The sequence below is a fragment of the Eufriesea mexicana genome, unplaced genomic scaffold (assembly GCF_001483705.2).
Source record: "Eufriesea mexicana isolate 0111107269 unplaced genomic scaffold, ASM148370v2 scaffold3255, whole genome shotgun sequence".
Lineage (NCBI taxonomy): Eukaryota > Metazoa > Arthropoda > Insecta > Hymenoptera > Apidae > Eufriesea > Eufriesea mexicana.
This window is the reverse complement of record NW_016911299.1, coordinates 78,413-96,699: the sequence shown is the minus strand read 5'-3', so window position 1 is coordinate 96,699 and position 18,287 is coordinate 78,413. Positions and strand designations below refer to the sequence as shown.

Here is an 18,287-nt window from a genome sequence, read left to right as displayed (position 1 = left end):
AGAGTGTACATATTTGTGGAGCATTCTTACCGCGAAATGACGATACGCAAATATCACGGTGCATTCAACGTACGTGCTTCTCGGAATGCAACGTATATTATTTCCTAGCGTGTACTCCACCCTGCCGCTTCCTGCGTCGCAGAAGAAGTCTCTCTAACGCGTTGAAAAATTTGTCAGCCGCGTAACGCTGATCGAGATGTAACCGTTGTTTCACCGTTTATCCGTGTAATACGCCAAATATTACGCAAATGCGATGCGATAATCGTTATATACGAATTGTCGCGAATTTGCGCGCGCAGAGGAGATTAAGTACAATGTCAATATTGAACAGATCAATATTGAAGATCGATAAGATAGCCTAGAGGGAATCGTAGAAAATAAGGGGAAAATTACTTTGTACCGTGGAGAGATATTAGCGGAGAATTGTTTCTTCTTTTTCGTTTCGTTCCTGACCTTGCAAAACACGAACCGAGAGCGAGTTTTTATTCGACGAATAAAGATACCACGGTCTTTTTGACCGATAACGTTGCGCGCTTTATCGGATAATGTTTGCGCGAGAAGTTCATTAACTTGGCACGCAAAGATAATTGTACAATCGATGACATAAACTGACACATGACGACCGCCTTTTAACACGCGCCATGTCGCGCGAATCGTACCAAAAAGGAACAAAAAAATAACGATAAGAGTATAGGATATTTTAGGTTAGGATAAACTTAGTAAACTTTACGATATTTCTCATCTCTTCGGGGAACAAAAAGAAGTAAAGAAAAAGAAGCGAAAATAAATTTAGTATTAAAGTTGGATAAGTACTAACGTTATCGTCCTTAAAAAGAAATGTTGATATTGCGATTGAAATACGCTCTATAGACGAATATTTCGTAATGGCCGGTCGGTAAATGAAGTGCTGATTTAAATCTAGTTATCGATCAGTACAATGACGAAATGTTAGAACGAGAATCAAGGTCAACCGAGATACTACTCCGTAAAGTGTAGCTGTTTCCTCCTACGGTCTACCCATTGGTTTATACCGTGAAAGATTAGCATATCGTTTAAGCCGAAGTTTAAAAGACTTGGCTACATTGAAAGCGAGCGCACTGAACACGGTATATCGTGTTTCCAACATGTTCCGTGAAATGCACGAGACAAAGTACGCAACCGGTTTTGTTCCTCGCACTATACACGCACGTTTAATTGCCGCGGTTAAATATTTCCCAGTGTTCGGTTCGATTGCGTTAACAGTGAATAAACCGCGCGACGACGATACCGACGCGATTTTTCCCTCTCGACGCGTTTCGACATGGACGCTAACGAAACTGGAATATTAATCGGGAATCGTTTAGACACCTGTACCTTATCCGCAACATTCGACGCGATGTATGGAACGACGCTGAAGTCTGGATTTCGGAAGGAATAACAAAGAGACGAATAATCCGAGCAAGCTAGTTAGAAAATGGTGCGCTGTTGCAATAACTGCAACACAGACCCCTTTCGGAGGTACGATCACCCTAGTGGTGTCGATGGACGCAGCCCGCGAGCGCAAACGTGTCCAATGTACTTGCCAGTCAGCGTGCTCCTTCTCTCTCTCGCTCTCCACCTTCTCCCTCTTTTTCTACCCCTTCTCCCATCCACTCCTTTCTCTCTCACCTCGGAGAAGTCTGCCTTTGTCCCTCTCTCGTTCGACAGTAAAGAGACCAGCGAAGAGATGTATTCCAAGGTTCGGCACTCCTGGTTCGCGAATGACGCTTCTTTCAGCTAGGTTAATATCGATGCAAACGGGACGACTCGACAGAACGACGCACGTTAAGAGAGTAGAAACACGCGCTGAGCCACGTGGTCGACGGTACTTGCTAGTAACGGTACTTTTGGGTCATCCGATAGCAGCCAGAGGGTTTCCAGCGTAGACGAACGTAACCACGAGCGCATACCTGCTCCCGCGACGAATCACCGACTACCACGGATCCTACCGATATAAGGATCCTCGATAGATTACCGCGAGTGGACGAGGAGGACAGTACGACGATCGAGTATGACGACAGGCAAGAGGTTCAGTAGCCGCCGAAGCAGCGTGTGTACACTACTGCCACTCGTACGGCTCCCACACAACGCGCTAGAGCGAAGACACTGAGAGAGTTAAGAGAGAGAGAGGAACCGGCTCGCGACTGTGTCGCCGCGTCTCCGTCTCGACCAACTTCTACCAGGCGCGGCACTGCATCGCGCGCACGATACCGACGCGTCACTACTGGGGAATGTCACGTCTAATTAAGTGGTGTTTCTGCATCGCTCGCTATTATTACCGATCGGTAGTGATTGCACGCTCACGCGTGTTCATCTGCTACACGAGAGGTACATTGTACGCGCACGCGCGGACAGATGCGTTACGACTGTATTAAATATTTATAATACCGCTAGGATCCCCGATGAAAAGAAAGGCTTTGCAACTATATATACGCAATGCAGCCGGAATTTTATCCGGCAAGATGATTTCTCGTCATGAATGCGAAAGTATTACTTTCCTGTTTTACGATTCTATTTCCAGATCTTTTTAGCCACTCGTTCCAAGTATTTCTTCCAATGCAAACGCGTAAACAAGATTATACTTGTTACACGCGTGTATGTCCTGTTTAAGTTTTTAAAAGTTTTTAAATTGTGAATTTGCTTGTAGCGTTAATGAAATATGTCGGTAATTAGGATAATGTTGTCTTATGAGATGACTCGGGGGAATTTGGTAAAATGATCATTTTTAATTAAATCATCTTTTGAGCATTTTTTCAATTTATATTTAGAAGCAATTATCAGTTTCGAGAAGCCCGAATTATTTTTACTTTTTATGTCGAATAACATCGATAATGCAAATTATAAATGAAAACAGATACAGATGTAGCATTTTTTAAACGTAGTTTTTAATTTTACTTCGGCATCTTTATCATATTCGTCGAACAGGAACTTATTGAGCAACAGTCGCATATGTCGGTAAATACGAACTTGATCGTGTCGATAAAACAAGTCATATGCATAAGTAGTTATCAATAAACAACGAATATTAACAAATATAAAAGAAACACATTTTTCTTCATTTTAAAGCATTCCTTAAAATTTGTTTATTTTCTGACGAAAAAAATACATCGATTATACTTTGTTATCGACTGTTGAATCAAAAAAATTCCAACTGTTGTTGATTTACATAAAATTATACTTTTACAAAACACTCGAAAATTAAGTAACAGCTTTATTAATTGAAACGAGACTCGTGATTTAAATACGTTGTTCGATACATGATTATCTACACGAGTATCCTGATGTCATTACAATGATAATTAAATTTAGTATGACTTGCAAATCTGCTTTGCATATTTTAAAGTCATTTAAATTAATTTTTTCACTTTATTTTTTTTTCATATTCGATATCAAAACAACAATTAAGGAAACATAACGTAGATACAAAGATTAAACTCTACGTAAATGCTACATTTGGATTATGAAACATTTTTTCATATTTGGGGGGAAAAAATAAAGAGAGAAAGATAATATCATTGTGTAAACCGCACACGACTCACCTTTATTTTGCGGTGGTGTCCTCCGCATCTCACAGGGGGCTCCACTGTCCTCAGCAACGTGCGGTGCAGCGGCTGGCGCACTTCCGGTCGTACGTTGCTGTTGTTGTTGAAATTGAGAATGGTGATGTTCGTAAAGCTGCTGCTGCTGTTGTTGTTGTTGCTCTTGTTCTTGTTGTTGTTGTTCGTTTGACGGCGCTGATGCGCTCGTTTCAGCCGGAGAGCATGGGCTATCAGGAGCAACCGTTGTACTTTCATCAGGTGAACTCACACCTGTAATATCTGCAGTCACAAATAAAACAGAAATAAAGGCTTATGGGCGTGATTTCCCGAAATTCGGTTGAAACGTTTAAAATGTCTGGGTGTCGATAAGAATACAGCGTACAATGTATACGAACAATGGAACCGTGATTCGAGGTAAATGTTCAGCAGAACGAACACAAAATTTTTCGATATTTTAACTTTACTTGATCAGTATCCTAAGGAATCTAACATTTTTCTCTCTGTCCTATTGGTTTAATATTTTTTATTCCACTTAAAGTCTACGTACTTTACAAACACAATATGAAGAACAATAAGAACACTCGAGAGTTTCGCACTAATTTTCAGTCTCGACAGATAGTTACACGCACTACCAACACATTCCCTGAGATATTTGACTAGTATCTTCACAGTTTCACGCGTGTATACGTTTAAGATCCTAGTTGTTTCTCTTCTCGCACGTCTCGGCGATACAATTTAACACGTGTTATTAAGCGACAATTAATTGGCAAGGAACGGCCTTTCTCACGAGGAGAAAGATTCTTAAAGGCCCAGTAAGAGTTTTGATTCTTCGAAACGTGACGGATGAGCTATCATCATTCCCGGTGTCCTCTAAAGCTTGATAATACGGACAATACTAAATCCCGTTTCAACTCATTCCCACAAATGCTTTTGACCGTATTGATATCTGATCACGTTTTTTCTTTCAATAAACAGGTTCTTTCTTGGTTTTCTTTTTTCCTTGTGGGACCAATTGTCACGCCGATCTTGACGATTCAAAGGTGGTCAGGGCGACATCTGTCGGTCCGCCGGGGGAAAGTCCGTACGTGTACGTGCTCGACGTGCACGCGAACACGGCCCCTCGCGAACTAGAGGCCATGTTGCGTCGCTATGTCGACGATTGGCTCCGCCTTTCCCCGCGTCCCCCACCAACGGTGAGCTAGGAGCGCTCTTTTTCGCCAATCGGACGCAGGCTGAACCCGCCAACGACACTGTCGGTCGTGCGCTCTACAAGACGGTCCACACTGCAGAAGAACGTGCAGGTGTGTTCGACCACGGTATCTATATACGAAGGCGTACACGTCCTATAGTTATATCCTGTATCTGCACATGTGTCGGTGGCAGCATTTCCTCACGTGCCGCTCCTGCGCTCAGCTCACCAGTCGCATTATCGCTTACTTTCCGAGTGTGTCCGCGCGCCCTGAGCTAAATAGAGCTGTAGAAGGGTACAGGCATTCACTCATGTAGGCAAGAAGCGCAAAAACTTTGTAGTTTTTCACAGAACCGAAAATTCTGCTTTTGACAATCCACGGATCCGAGGATAAGCAACGATCGAATATCGCCACGAGTTGTCCCTTCTTTCGTTTTTGTCTATCAATGGTTGTCCATAAAACAAACGGATCCGCCAAGTTAGAAAGTTCTTCCGACAGTGTAACCGATTTTACGTTTCTACAGAATCTACTTCACGTCCGTTTCTTTTTCGTTTTTCCACCACGACGTATATTTTCTAATTCGTGTATAATTTCACGCTTCGAGTATCGAAAAACTCGAAAGGGAATCAGAAGACACTCTACCTCGAATGTTTCTCGTACATTTAACAAGCGTTTAATATATCCACTCGAAATCTATCGTGAAACTAATTCTTTCTTGATTCAGTGTCATATACACGCGTGTTTGAAAAATTCTCGTGCAAGAACTAATCGTTTCATCTCGGGAAATCGTTTATTTAGACGCGGTACGACACGAGCAGTCCGAAGTGTCTCGTCGATCGATGATTGGTTTCGTAAATTGGCCAGACTGTAACCAGTGCAATAAATCAAGATGGCCGTGCGCGTCTGCCAAAAACGGAAGGGTCGACCGCGACAAAAACAAACCTTTTAAAATCGCAGGATGAAATCAGTGATATCTACGATCGTTACGTTCGCCACGAAGTAACGAGGAGGGGGGGGGGGGGGGAAAAGGGAGTTGGGGGAAAAGGAGGCGGGAATAAATGGGAAACAAAGAAAGTGTAGAACAGCTGGAAAAGTGAAAACACGATTCGGTAGAATATCAAACTGCTATGGGGGGAAGACTGGCGTGCTCGGTCGACGTGTGGCTTACTGGCGAATGCGAAAGGGACGAGACACGCTCTCAGGGTATTTACACACATGAAAAGCAGCGTTTACTTTAAAGAAGATAGACTGACATGATTGTCGTGGTCACTTTGTTTTTTGTCGCGTCTTTTTCCCGATTATCTCGAGCCATTCGTCTGCGACCAGATACGACAAAAATGGAAGGAAATACTCGAGTTTCTTGACAATAACATTTTCGCAACCAACCCCCCACCATTGCACCTTTTCTCTTTCTTTCAACGCGAGTAAGCATCAACGCGTACACCCTGCAATTCGTTCGTTCTCACAAAATAAATTTGTCAATATTTTTCGGTGTGCATTGTCTTTTCAAGAATATGTTAGTATCTCGTTAAGTAAGTGGTCTATAGATATTTCGCAGCGAATTACGAAACTACTGCATATCTTCCTTATCAATTCTCATTTATTAGAGCTATATACTTTATCGATATAAATTTATTCCTTATGTTTTAGTTATGTGTTTCAAGTTATTTTAGATTACATCGTTGCCAGCAAAATGGCGGTGGGTCATTCCAAACTGGAATTACGCAGTAATGCAAAAATGGAAGACTACCAACGTTAAATTATTATACAAAACTTTTTTAACATCTCAGAATCGAATTTTCCTTTTATTCATTTCATTTCGTTCCTTTTAACTAGAATTACCGAGGAAAGAATAATTACGTACCGTGTCTGTGCATAAACCGAAGAATCGTAACCGACGTATGCAACACGACTAGAGTCATGCGTGTTTAGCAAAAAGAAAAATGATCGATCCAATGACTAAATCCTACCTTTAGTGGAACTGACTCTGAGAATCTGCGTGTTTTATCCGAAGAAAGGAAAAAATTCGTCATCCCCGAGTAGCGATGTTCACCGAGAGCTCCTGTAAAGGGAGTCGACTACGAACATCCTGTCATGTAAACCCGTAACATGCGATCCTTGTCGAGAAGTTGCGACATTCGTTGCTTTTCTTCCCGATCGATATCTCTGCCGTTAGAATAAAGCTGGCCATTTACCGACGAAGATGGAACTCGCGTTCCAGGATCTCCAGCCTCATTTTCGTCCCTCTTACACCGTATATTTCCAAAAGAATTTCCCCGACATTCGATGACCGACGAATCGCCCCATTCTCGTCAGCCGAAAAACAGGAAACGAGAATAATATAGTAGCTGATACCGGCAATGCAAGAAATCCTTGGGCGATTAATATCACGTGGAAAACGTCGTTCAAGGTTTCGCACTTGAAATTTTCACCCGATATGGACTCGCGATAAACGCGAACCTGATAATTTCGATTATGCAAGAAGATCGCGCAATCGTTATTCTCCGTCCTCGATGATTGTCAGTGGTAAAATGTAGGTGCATTTCCATTTAACAGATTCGAGTTTCAGTTTCGAGTATTCCAGACGTACTCGATGTACGATCGATGTTGTTTCATGAAGATGTAATAACAGTGGGTTTTAATAACGGTGATAACGGTATTGCAAATATAGCCGGAGAAGGGAGGAATAATTATTTAAGATTCAGTGTCGAGATGGTCGTAAAGCTGTGAAGTACAGTATATATGTAGAGTATTTTTGTAACTATAGAACTCTTGCCTGGTGATTCAAGAAACTTTTAGCAAAGTCACAGCAGTCTGCTTGGATTGTCAACTGTAACCTGAAATTTTACGGGTAAGCTGTAATGCTGCAGCCTTTCAAGGGCTTTTAGTGGAGTGGCGAGGATGACGTGACGACTTTTGAAGGATTATTCAAAAGGATGACGCGGAAACTTATACAAAATATTTACTCGGCGAGAAATGTCAAAGAAAACAGTGGGTTCCATTAAATTCGAGACGTGACGATTGTGTACGAGCCTTTAGGCGCTTTTTTCGAGGAAAAGAAATTTACTACGAGAAGAAAGACGGAGGGAACATTTCTGAAACGTAATGTTAACGAAAATGACAGAAAAATAACAAGGACAATAAAAACAAAGAAAAATAACAGCATGACCTCAGGCAATTGTGTATGAAGCTTAAGGCGTTTTTTGGCCAAAACGAAATTTACTATGAGAAGAAAAAAGGAGGGAACATTTCTGAAACGTAACGTTAATGAAAATAACAGAAAAAAGGGACAGCGTGATCTCAAGCAACTATAATGATTTCCGAATGTACCGTGTCACCGTGATTAGTATTAATTGCACCTGGCACACCTGACAGTTAGGTACCGAACCACTCAGACTGACTCATGCGGAACGAATTGCCTTTTTCGAAAGAATTATTTCAAGTTGAATCGAATCGACTAAAAGACACGAGGTATTCAAATTGTTTTCTTAACAACCATTACACTGACCAAAGACAAAATTCTTTCTTCTCAGACGCTTGCCTGGGCTCTTTCTAACATACACGAAATGCCATTTCTTGGCTTCCCCAAGGTATAAGCAGAAAATGAGAAATACTCTTGTATATTTCAAATGAAAGAATATACGAATCTCCTCAACTTCGCATAATTTAAACGGATAATTACAAAAGCATAAACAGCATCAATTTCACTCATTAAAAAGTAATAGCCTCGAATTTTGCGAAAAACGAAGCGTCATTAATATTCCAATAATCCGGGAAACGATTTACCTATCGTACCCATTAATTTCCCAGAAACAAAATTTCAATGGCCACTCCAATGATCCGTTAATCCGACAAGCTCGTTAATTTCGTAGGAAAAATTGGAACGCAAAACGAGAACGAAAATTCAAAAGACAGGGAACCGATTCAGCAACCTTCATTTTCTCGACGACTCGCAAAATTCCCTGTAACAGCACCATATTCGTCCATAATATCCACGGATGTTATAAACACAGACGATTCTATCGGAAACTGGATTGCACCGGGTGCAAAGGATCACACAATGTTTTCCATAGAAAATGGAAGGTCGTCGGAGAGAAAGGTGTCACGTAGACACAGACGTTGTTTTGTTCCCGTGCAAGCACACACGGTTCCTGGTTAAAATAGTTTGGAACCGACGTCGCGATAAACAAGCCCGTCATTTCTTGACTGGTCTATCGGCTTTAAGACACGGGCGGCGCCCGATACCGCCTCCTCTTCCCCGGCTGATCCGATGAAAACTGCATTCGCTTTAATTACATTAGGTTCGGGGATTCGACTCGCAAACTTGGGCCAATTACACTGGGTTGGGAAATATTTTTAAGGAATACAGTCCCGCGATAATTCGATCCCGATGGAGGCGTAGAAAGAGACAAAGGGAAACTTAAAACGCCCCAGCGCACGAAATCGAAAGATCCGGGCGAAAAACACGTATATATTTATATATATACACCTGCTCGTGTATATATCCCGATGTTTTTAGCTCGTATGTCATTTCAGAGTATCGTTGACAGTTGTATGTATGTTTTTTGCGTTAGTACGTTGACCTTCAGCCAGTTACTATGCGAGTAAAAATATCGCCTAGACTTTTTAGGTTAGGCCGGAATGGTTGTGACATATGGAGTGGTAGAAAATTGCGAACAGGTTCGGGGATGGGTATATGGAAATGATTATAGGCGGTTATTAAGAGGACTATCCTTTAAGCGCGTATGCGAGTCCAACGCCCATTGGCATTAAAGACCACTTCCTTAAGAATGCCTGGCACGGCGGCACACCGAATCTTCGGCTTTAAAGTCGAGTTCGAAATTCTCTGTGGAAACATTGGATTTGTCGTCGGTATCGTCTCGCAGGTAAGCCAGGGCCGAACTTCCGTTAGGAATGGCCGCCATCGTGGAAATATTCAGGGAAAGTGAATCGTTCCAGGAATCGCTATAATTTTGCCAGATAAATTACGGGCCATTATTTCAATGGATTTTTTTTGTCATCCAGTCGGTTTTCTCCAGTGGTACGTACGCCAGTGGAGACAATGGCGTGGGACGAGAATTTATTTGCTGTATTTTAATGTATACTATAGGATACATATTTTTGAATTCCTGAAGCGTGGGTCTTGTGTGAGTTAAAATGAGTATTAAATTAGAGCTAGGAAGGAATTTAAAATTGAATACGAGGGAAATACGAATCTAAAGAGATTCGATCAATATCTAGAGATATTAAGATTCTTCTAATTTTATTCGTATATTTATTCGTAAAAAATTCGTTTCTTCTTGTTCTTTCATTTGCTATATTTATTCGAGTTTCCTTCTGGTAGTAATAAAACGAAGTTGGTTGTTATTTCTATTACATCTAAGAAGTTAGTGTATAAATTTGCATAATTTAATAAATTTATATTTTTGTACCATATTCAGAGGAATTTAATATATATTATTTCTCAACGTGTTATCCATCCATTTTGTAATATTTCAGTGGAATATACCATGCTGTAAACCTCAAGGTGGATTTTAAAGTTGTATCGTATATACTGCGGCCCTGTGTCAAATATTGCCTTCAATATTACAAGAGAACAACGTATACTCGAAATTAAAATGAAAATATAAAATAAAATCGATTGGATTAAAACTGAAGAATATATGCACCACTTTTATTTCAAATATTACTTTAAATATTAGTGCGAATAAATATTGTTTCGGATATTTCTTTGAATATTACAAATGGCCCCACCCTGAATTTAAAATTATTTTAAATATTACTTCAGACTGCATTGCAACTAACGATTACGATTATTCTAAAATATCATCTCAAATGCTGTAAATTAAAACTTCTCTATATATATGTATCAAAACATATAGCTCGCAAGGTTGCACTTATCTGACTGATTTCTTATTTTATACTACGCTATAGTGAACTCTCATATACGTTGGTGATTATAAAACTAGGCTGTGCCTCTAGGGGCAAAAACTATTCATTCAAACGAAACAAAAACTGTGAATGAACGTGTATACAAGAATAAATTTTTCACGGGTCAAAAGTAAAATAATGACTCATAAAGTCATCACAACGTAAAGATTGATAACTACAAAAAGGAGATCTCAATTACCACAACAGAAAATAACATTTCGACGAGAAAGATATCTCACAGACTTAGAAAGAAAATGATCTCATACAAATTTATACAGTTTTTAAACTCACGATTATTTTCAAAAATAACGTATATCCCTAAAATTGTCTTCCACTCGAAATAGACAGGTACATACGCTATCTGTAAACAAAGTTATTGCAACCTGACTAAAATTAATCACCGTTATAATTTTACATAATAACACTAGCATCGATGGTCTCCTAAAAATATTCAAGAAACTAGACTAGAAATATTTGGAAAAATATTCAAAAAACTAGACTAGAAATATTTTGAAAAATATTCAAGAAACTAGACTAGAAATATTTGGAAAAATATTCAAGAAACTAGACTAGAAATATTTGAAAACATATTCAAGAAACTAGACTAGAAATATTTGGAAAAATATTCAAGAAACTAGACTAGAAATATTCGGAAAAATATTAGAAAAAAATACTAAAATCGATCACCGAGTAAATTTTCTGAAATTACCTCAATTCCGTTTATACCTTTGAAGTTTCAAATACAAATTAAAATATCAAAAAGAAACGGCTGTTAAAGGCAACCTGAGATGAAAGAAACAACCTAAAAGAAATTTCTAAATATCAAAAATAGAAATGCCGAAAATCCTAGATCCGAAGCAGTCAGAGGTGAAAAATTATGTGGAACAGTGCGGCCCTGTCTCGAGTATTGATCTGTACGAGAGTTGTCTGCCGCCCCTCCCGAGCCCAACGCTGGATGTTTCATCCCTCCGCAACCCCTGAACAACAAGGATGTCGTGCACCTGTGACTAGAGTGTTGGTGAATACCCTATTAGGCATCTTACGCCGAGGAGACACTGTCTCCGTACGGTATACGTGCTGGCTTACGGCTTGGTCACCATTCGCTTCCAGCTACGTCACGATATCCTACGGCATCATTTAAATTCGACCTTCGCGTCGTGGAATAATTTCAATTTTGCCGGAGATTCGGACCCACTTATGCAACCACGCAAGATACGCCAAAAGGGAAAGTGACCAAGGGGGGTAATCTCCAAGCGAACTGCTGTTCGTCTCGCATGCTATTTGAAGAAGAATGTCATTCATCTGAACCCAGATTTCTTCTTCTATTTTTATTTTATTTATTTTATTTTTTAAATTCCTTCTCACCCCCTATTTTCTTAATTCGTTCGATGAGTGAATTAATCAGGGTATTTGAAGAGGAATGTTATTCGTCTGAACCCAGATTTCTTCTTCTATTTTTATTTTATTTATTTTATTTTGTAAATTTCTTCTCACCCCCTATTTTCTTAATTTCTTTAGTGAGCGAATTAATCAGGGTATTTGAAGAGGAATGTTATTCGTATGAACCCAGATTTCTTCTTCTATTTTTATTTTATTTATTTTATTTTGTAAATTTCTTCTCACCCCCTATTTTCTTAATTCCTTTGGTGAGCGAATTAATCAGGGTATCTGAAGAGGAAATCACATGTTTGAACTCAGATTTCTTCTATTTTTATTTTATTTATTTTCTTTTTTTAAATTTCTTCTCACCCCTTGTTTTCTTAATTCTTTCAATGAGCGAATTAATCCGGGTAAGGTCTTCTGTTATCTTCTATCTCTGACTCTGCCTTTTTCTGTTTCAGGTACTCGATTTTGGGAACCATGAATTTTCATGTTTTCGAGGAACAAGAGCTTTATACGTTGAAGATAATTTCTTATGGCATTTTTATTTTAAATGGGAGTCGAAGGAAAATAGGATAGGAGAAGGAAACAAAGATAAGTATATCAAGGTCGAATATTGATCAATTTTTTAATATGATTAGAATATTATCTCTCTGATACCAATATTGGCTAATAATTTTTTCAATTTCAGATTTTTATGGAACGTGGTGTATTTGCAGTTATTAAAGAGGAATACAAAAGGCAGTTCTTGTATGAAATATCCAATATTTATTAAAGTGAGTTTAAAAATAATCATGACTCTGTAAATTGAGTTTTCTTTTAGTCTACATACAATCTGCTTCAGTCTGCATACATGCAATTCAAAGTCTAAGTTTCTCATTGAAAAAAGAAGAAAAGAAAAAGGAGGAAAGAAAGAAAAAAGAAAATTAGCATACCCAGCGTCAAAAAAAGTTAGTATGCTGTTTTTATCCATATTACATTATTTATTTTTTCCTTTTTGGGTGTGTGTATACAAAACCACGTTAAATTATATTTTTTAAATTAATTCAAATGTTTGCAGCTTAAACCTTCTTTATTTATTTCATTTTTCTAGCCACAGAAATTTCTTCCTCCATCTATTCTTCCACTAAATACGTCTTCTTTCGTATTTACAAGTGAAAAAACAGCTATCTACGTTTTCGAAATATCTTCATTGCGAGAGGACGTTATGCAAGAATTTTTTCCTTCGTTTCACTTGACATGTCGTTAAGGAACTAGAAAATAAATGAGAGACTTTGTTTTCTTCGGTAGTAACGATTAATAGACCACAAAAGCAAAGATAAAGAGAAGGTTATAGATAAAGCTGATTTTATCTATTTCGTTTATTTCTGTATTAAAACCTATTACTTGTAACTTTTTCATAAACCGAAAAAAGTTTACTGTATAGCATTTCCATTTTCAAAATTGCTCTTAGTACAATTCTCACAAGAGAAACTCCTTTTTTATCCACGGTCTCTAATTCTCATCAAAAACGCACTGGTTTCAATCCCCATGAACGAAGAATAAATTGAAGTCTTTGAAATACTTTTTCTCGATATTAAATTTTTAAAAACGACCAAGAAAAAGTAAAAAGGGAGAAATTTGACGCGTTTAATATATAATTAGCATGTGAACGCTAAAATAATTATTTTACTAAATTATTAATAATTAAATATTGTACTATTGTAGGAAATAAGAGAAAGAGAAAGAGAAAGAGAAAGAGAGAGAGAGAGAGAGAGAGAGAGAGAGAGAGAGAGAGAGAGAGAGAGAGAAAGAGAAACTAGTTGTACGTTCCATCTGTTTCTTCGACCTTAAAGGGTAATGGGACGAAACGGGACAGAGAAAGGGTAGCCGAGCAACGAAGGTGGATTGTATATGAATGAACCCGGACCCGCTGACTTCCTGCGTTTAGGAAGGTCGTGCACCGTCGCTTTCATTTATCGACGAGAGTCTCTACTATACACAAGAACGAACGGCGGTGACCGACCCCGGCAATGTTGTCTTTCGCTCAAAAGAAAACCTTCTGGCTTCTGTTACGTTTAGTTATGTGTGACACGCGCTAGAGGACACACCAGACGAGCGACCAGCTGCGATTCGTCATGGGCGGTAAGAGAAACAGAGATATTAACGAGTAAAATTCTTCGTGTTATTTGCAAGAATTTATAGACGTACCTTTGAAATTCTCACGTACTTGTAAGCATTCATAGACGCACGTTCGAAATTGCTATTTAGGAAAATAAATTCGCCCAGGGAGAGACTGAATATCGATTTTATCATCGGAGTAGCCGAAAAATGAAACGTAGTCAGGTGATATTTAACTGTATCGAGAGTTCTGTGCAACGTGGGTTATACTCTGTTGCTTTCAAAAAAAAAAAAAAAAGAAAAATTCGATTTATTCATTTCGGCTGAAAATTGTATTTCGTTATTTCGAATAGTGGAAGAATATTCGATTCGATTAAGAATCTAAGTTTATCGTTTACGAGCAAATACTCCAATTTGCACTCGAGGATTATAAACAGCTTGGAAATTCAATCCTCGCAAATGGTATTAGTATTGTTAAAAGGTTGGAGTTCACGTTGTAGATACAATTTACAATTCGTAACATGCAGTAACTACACGCTTGAAGCGTGATAAATCTGTAATAGGAGATAAACTATCTGGTACTTTTCGCGGTGTATCTATAAACAGAAAAATCAGGGTAAAAAGTGAAAAGAAATGTGGTTCACTCACCGTTCGCTTCCTTGGCGTTGAGATCATATCCATTCACGAGCATCTGTCGTACTCGAAAATCTTCTTTGCGATTAATAGACGCCTGGACTGCCGATTCCCCATTTTTGCTAGTCCAGCGGCCTTTTGACCCTCGCTGCTGTATTGTCGATGACCTTGGAGTAGTATTTGATGTAGTTGTGTTCTCTGGTCGGTTTCCGCCTGAAAACAAACAGATTAGTTAGATCTCCCACGAGTTAATCATTCGCTAGATCACTCAGCGCTAAAATATAACGGTATTCGAACATGATACCCTCTGTGTACAACTACATATGTAACAGCAATTAAAAAAATATATATACGTCACAATCTAGTTATAGTAACATCTTAAGTGCATTTCTATTCATTTCCGAATAATTTTTCGATATGCACATACATATAGTGAGAATATGTTATCAGTGTCTTTTCATGAAATAAAAGAAACAAGTATGGAATCAAAGACACGATGTATACAATGCTTTTTCCATGACACTTTCGTGTTCTAAATTGCGGAGATAAATACTACGAGGGCAGGTAAACGTGGGAATACCAAATATAGAGCAATGCAACTGATAAGCTACGTTGCACGAATATTATACAGCGGTATTAACGCCTCCTAGTGCAAATTGCAGCTGCAACAAGTTACCGGCAATCGGTGCCGCTGTCAGGTCAATTCTCTCGTGGCGGGAACTCGAGCGCACATCAATTACTTACATTAACATAGCCCCTTCTCTTTTCTTTATCAAAGCTGGCCAGGCGCTATACGCGGCGACTGAATACTGAACTGTCGCACAGTTGCACAGTTGGCAGCCCTGAGCGGAGCGTGCAGGCGGGCAAAACTCATTGGCGCGAAGTAACTAGCCTCGATTTCGCATTGCAGTTTGTTCCGATAAAATGAGTACGCACAGCAGAAAACTATGTGCCTATCGGGAGGCACAGATGCTGCGTAGTTCGCGCGAGTGTTACTTATTTGTGTATCAGCAAAGAAATAAACACGTAAATTCGCGATCAAACGAGGCATCCATCTGTCAAGTATATTCTTCGGCTAACCTATGTACAATGTAACGTAAAGTTACGTTGTAGTGAATTTTATTGTCAGCTACGTATGATTGTGTAAACACGGAATAAATAATTTGCCTAGAATACATTTTAAATATTCATGGTAAAATGATACGCGAAGATAATACGGGGCGGTACTGTTCGATCCCTGATTATGTGTTATTTCGTCGGAGGCTGCTGGACTGTGCGCGTGTTTATTCTCGATGTAGTGTACGTTCTTCTCACCTGACACTATTTCTTGAGAGGTCATTTGAAGAAGGAGCGCGAGTTGTTGTCGCTCGGACATCCGCGCTGGGTAACCGCGGAAACGACTGTTACCGCCTGCGGGCATTCCGTCCTCATAACTCATGTAACTCGGGCCCAAAAACGCACGTGGAGGATCGCGGTGAGCACTTGGAAACAAGGATACCACTGGGGGATAAACGCGCGTCTTTGTTTCTGGACCCGCGGTGATTTGCCACGAGCAAAGATAACCTAAAATCGCACGGTCGGTTCACGCCATTTTGACCTACCGAGCGCGCACAGATACGTGAATCGACAGTCACGCGACACGTACGCAACCACACGCGCCAAAACCGATTGCATCTGACGAACACTAAGAATTGTCGCACGCGATTTATGCACTCTTGTTTCCCGGGCCGATGATTTGATTTCACGACGCGGCATGTGTGTGCGTGCTCTTTCGAAAACGAGATTCGCGACACACGACTCGGAACACAGTGCGCAATATGACGCAACGTTTGTGTTGTATTTACAGTTGGTATCTCTGTCGGTAGTGTGCATCGCGCCAATATTCAAATCAACATAATTAAAAACTAGTCCAACTGTCTAAAGCACCAGCTTCATACAAGGTTAGCAGTGCAAAATTGGTACAAAAAAGAGGTGATAAAAGCAATCTTTTCTAGTAGAAATAAGAATAGAAATATAGCTAATAAAATATACTCGAGTAATTTTTGTGTGTTTTTTTTAATAAAGAAGATGGGTTTACATATCGTGTCATGTATCATTCAATTTTAAACTTATAATGGGGGTTGTACCATACAATGGGTAGAATTGCATGTACATTCATGAAATAAATAGTCGGTATAACTAAATGAAAATTATAGAAAATTTGGGTACTATAATTATCCACTATAGTAATTTCAATCTAATAGTATAATAGGCCATGTAGAGCCATCACATACATATACATATATATTAACTTTTTTCACACTGTCCACCATAAATAGGACAATAAATTGAACTACACTCGCATTCTCATCGCTGTCACATATGCACTTATTCATTTCATACTATTTCGCATCTTGTGTTTATTGTAACGACATTATAATTTAATTATGAATAATGATAAGAACACATCGTTTAATTGTATCTAACGCAGTAGTTATCTACCAGTAACATTATAGAAAATACATAACGACTTTCTTATCGTCAGACCGATTACATACGAATTGTTACTTGTTAATTGACATTTCCAATACTGCGAATTGCACGCGAATTTTTTATTGGTATACAATTATAACATCCAATATTTTCGGTAAAAGAAAGAAAAAACCAATCGGAAGAAGAGAAATAATTCGTTCTATAGTATTCACATTTCATTTTATTTTCAAGGGAGTTACTTGATCTAATTTATTTAAACCTAAGAACAAGCTTCTCATTTTCACTCAGTTTTCACTGTTAGTTAATTAATTATTCATCCTACTGCAGATGCTTTAAAATATTGATTTATTTCAAGACAATTACTTGTCATCTTTTTTCCTGTTTCCATTGCGGATAGGGTATAAATAAAGTAATGTACAGTTGTGTCGTGTATGTATAGAGAAAAAAAATAATTAGAAAATTATAAATAATTTGGTCATTGTTAGGTATCAAAATGTGCATATGTATTAAATATACTTTAATAGTAATAATTATAGTACTTTGGGATTTTAAGCAATCGATAATTAAAAAAATTCTAAAGAAATTGCAAAAAAGTATATTTAATATAAATATAACTTTAGATATAATTTCAATATAAATATAATTCCAAATTTGTATCGATACAATGATTTAAACAGAAAACATATATCCCTGAATATTTAGAATTTTGTATCACTTTTTTTTTCTTTTTTGTTGATACTTCGTTGTAAATAAAATGATCAAGTGAAAGTTCGAAAGAAGAAAAAGTACAATAGCAGCTTATAGACTCACAATGATTCAACAGCATAACATTTTGGCATAAAAAAATTGATATTTGTATGAGCATAAACACTGCTTAATGCATTGTATGTCAAATATCCTACTATTACATCCATTCCTATAAAGTAATAATAAACTTTTATTAATTTTGCACACCCTGCGATAATATAATGTTAGAAAACAGTGTAATACAAATACACGGTATCTATAGGATGGCAGAAGAGAA

General features: G+C 38.4%; 1 protein-coding gene across 1 annotated transcript in view; it reads right to left on the bottom strand.

The window, feature by feature from the left end:
- The window catches only part of LOC108550877 (flocculation protein FLO11), a 23,012-nt gene extending 6,350 nt beyond the window's left edge, over positions 1-16,662 (bottom strand). The window contains exons 1-3 of the mRNA XM_017904777.1: positions 16,106-16,662; positions 14,807-15,004; positions 3,558-3,836 (exon numbers count right to left, since the gene is read on the bottom strand). Of these exons, the coding sequence (XP_017760266.1) occupies positions 3,558-3,836; positions 14,807-15,004; positions 16,106-16,229 (601 nt within the window). The 5' untranslated portion in view covers positions 16,230-16,662. The remainder of the gene's footprint in view (positions 1-3,557; positions 3,837-14,806; positions 15,005-16,105) is intronic.
- Between the last annotated feature and the right edge of the window lie 1,625 nt (positions 16,663-18,287).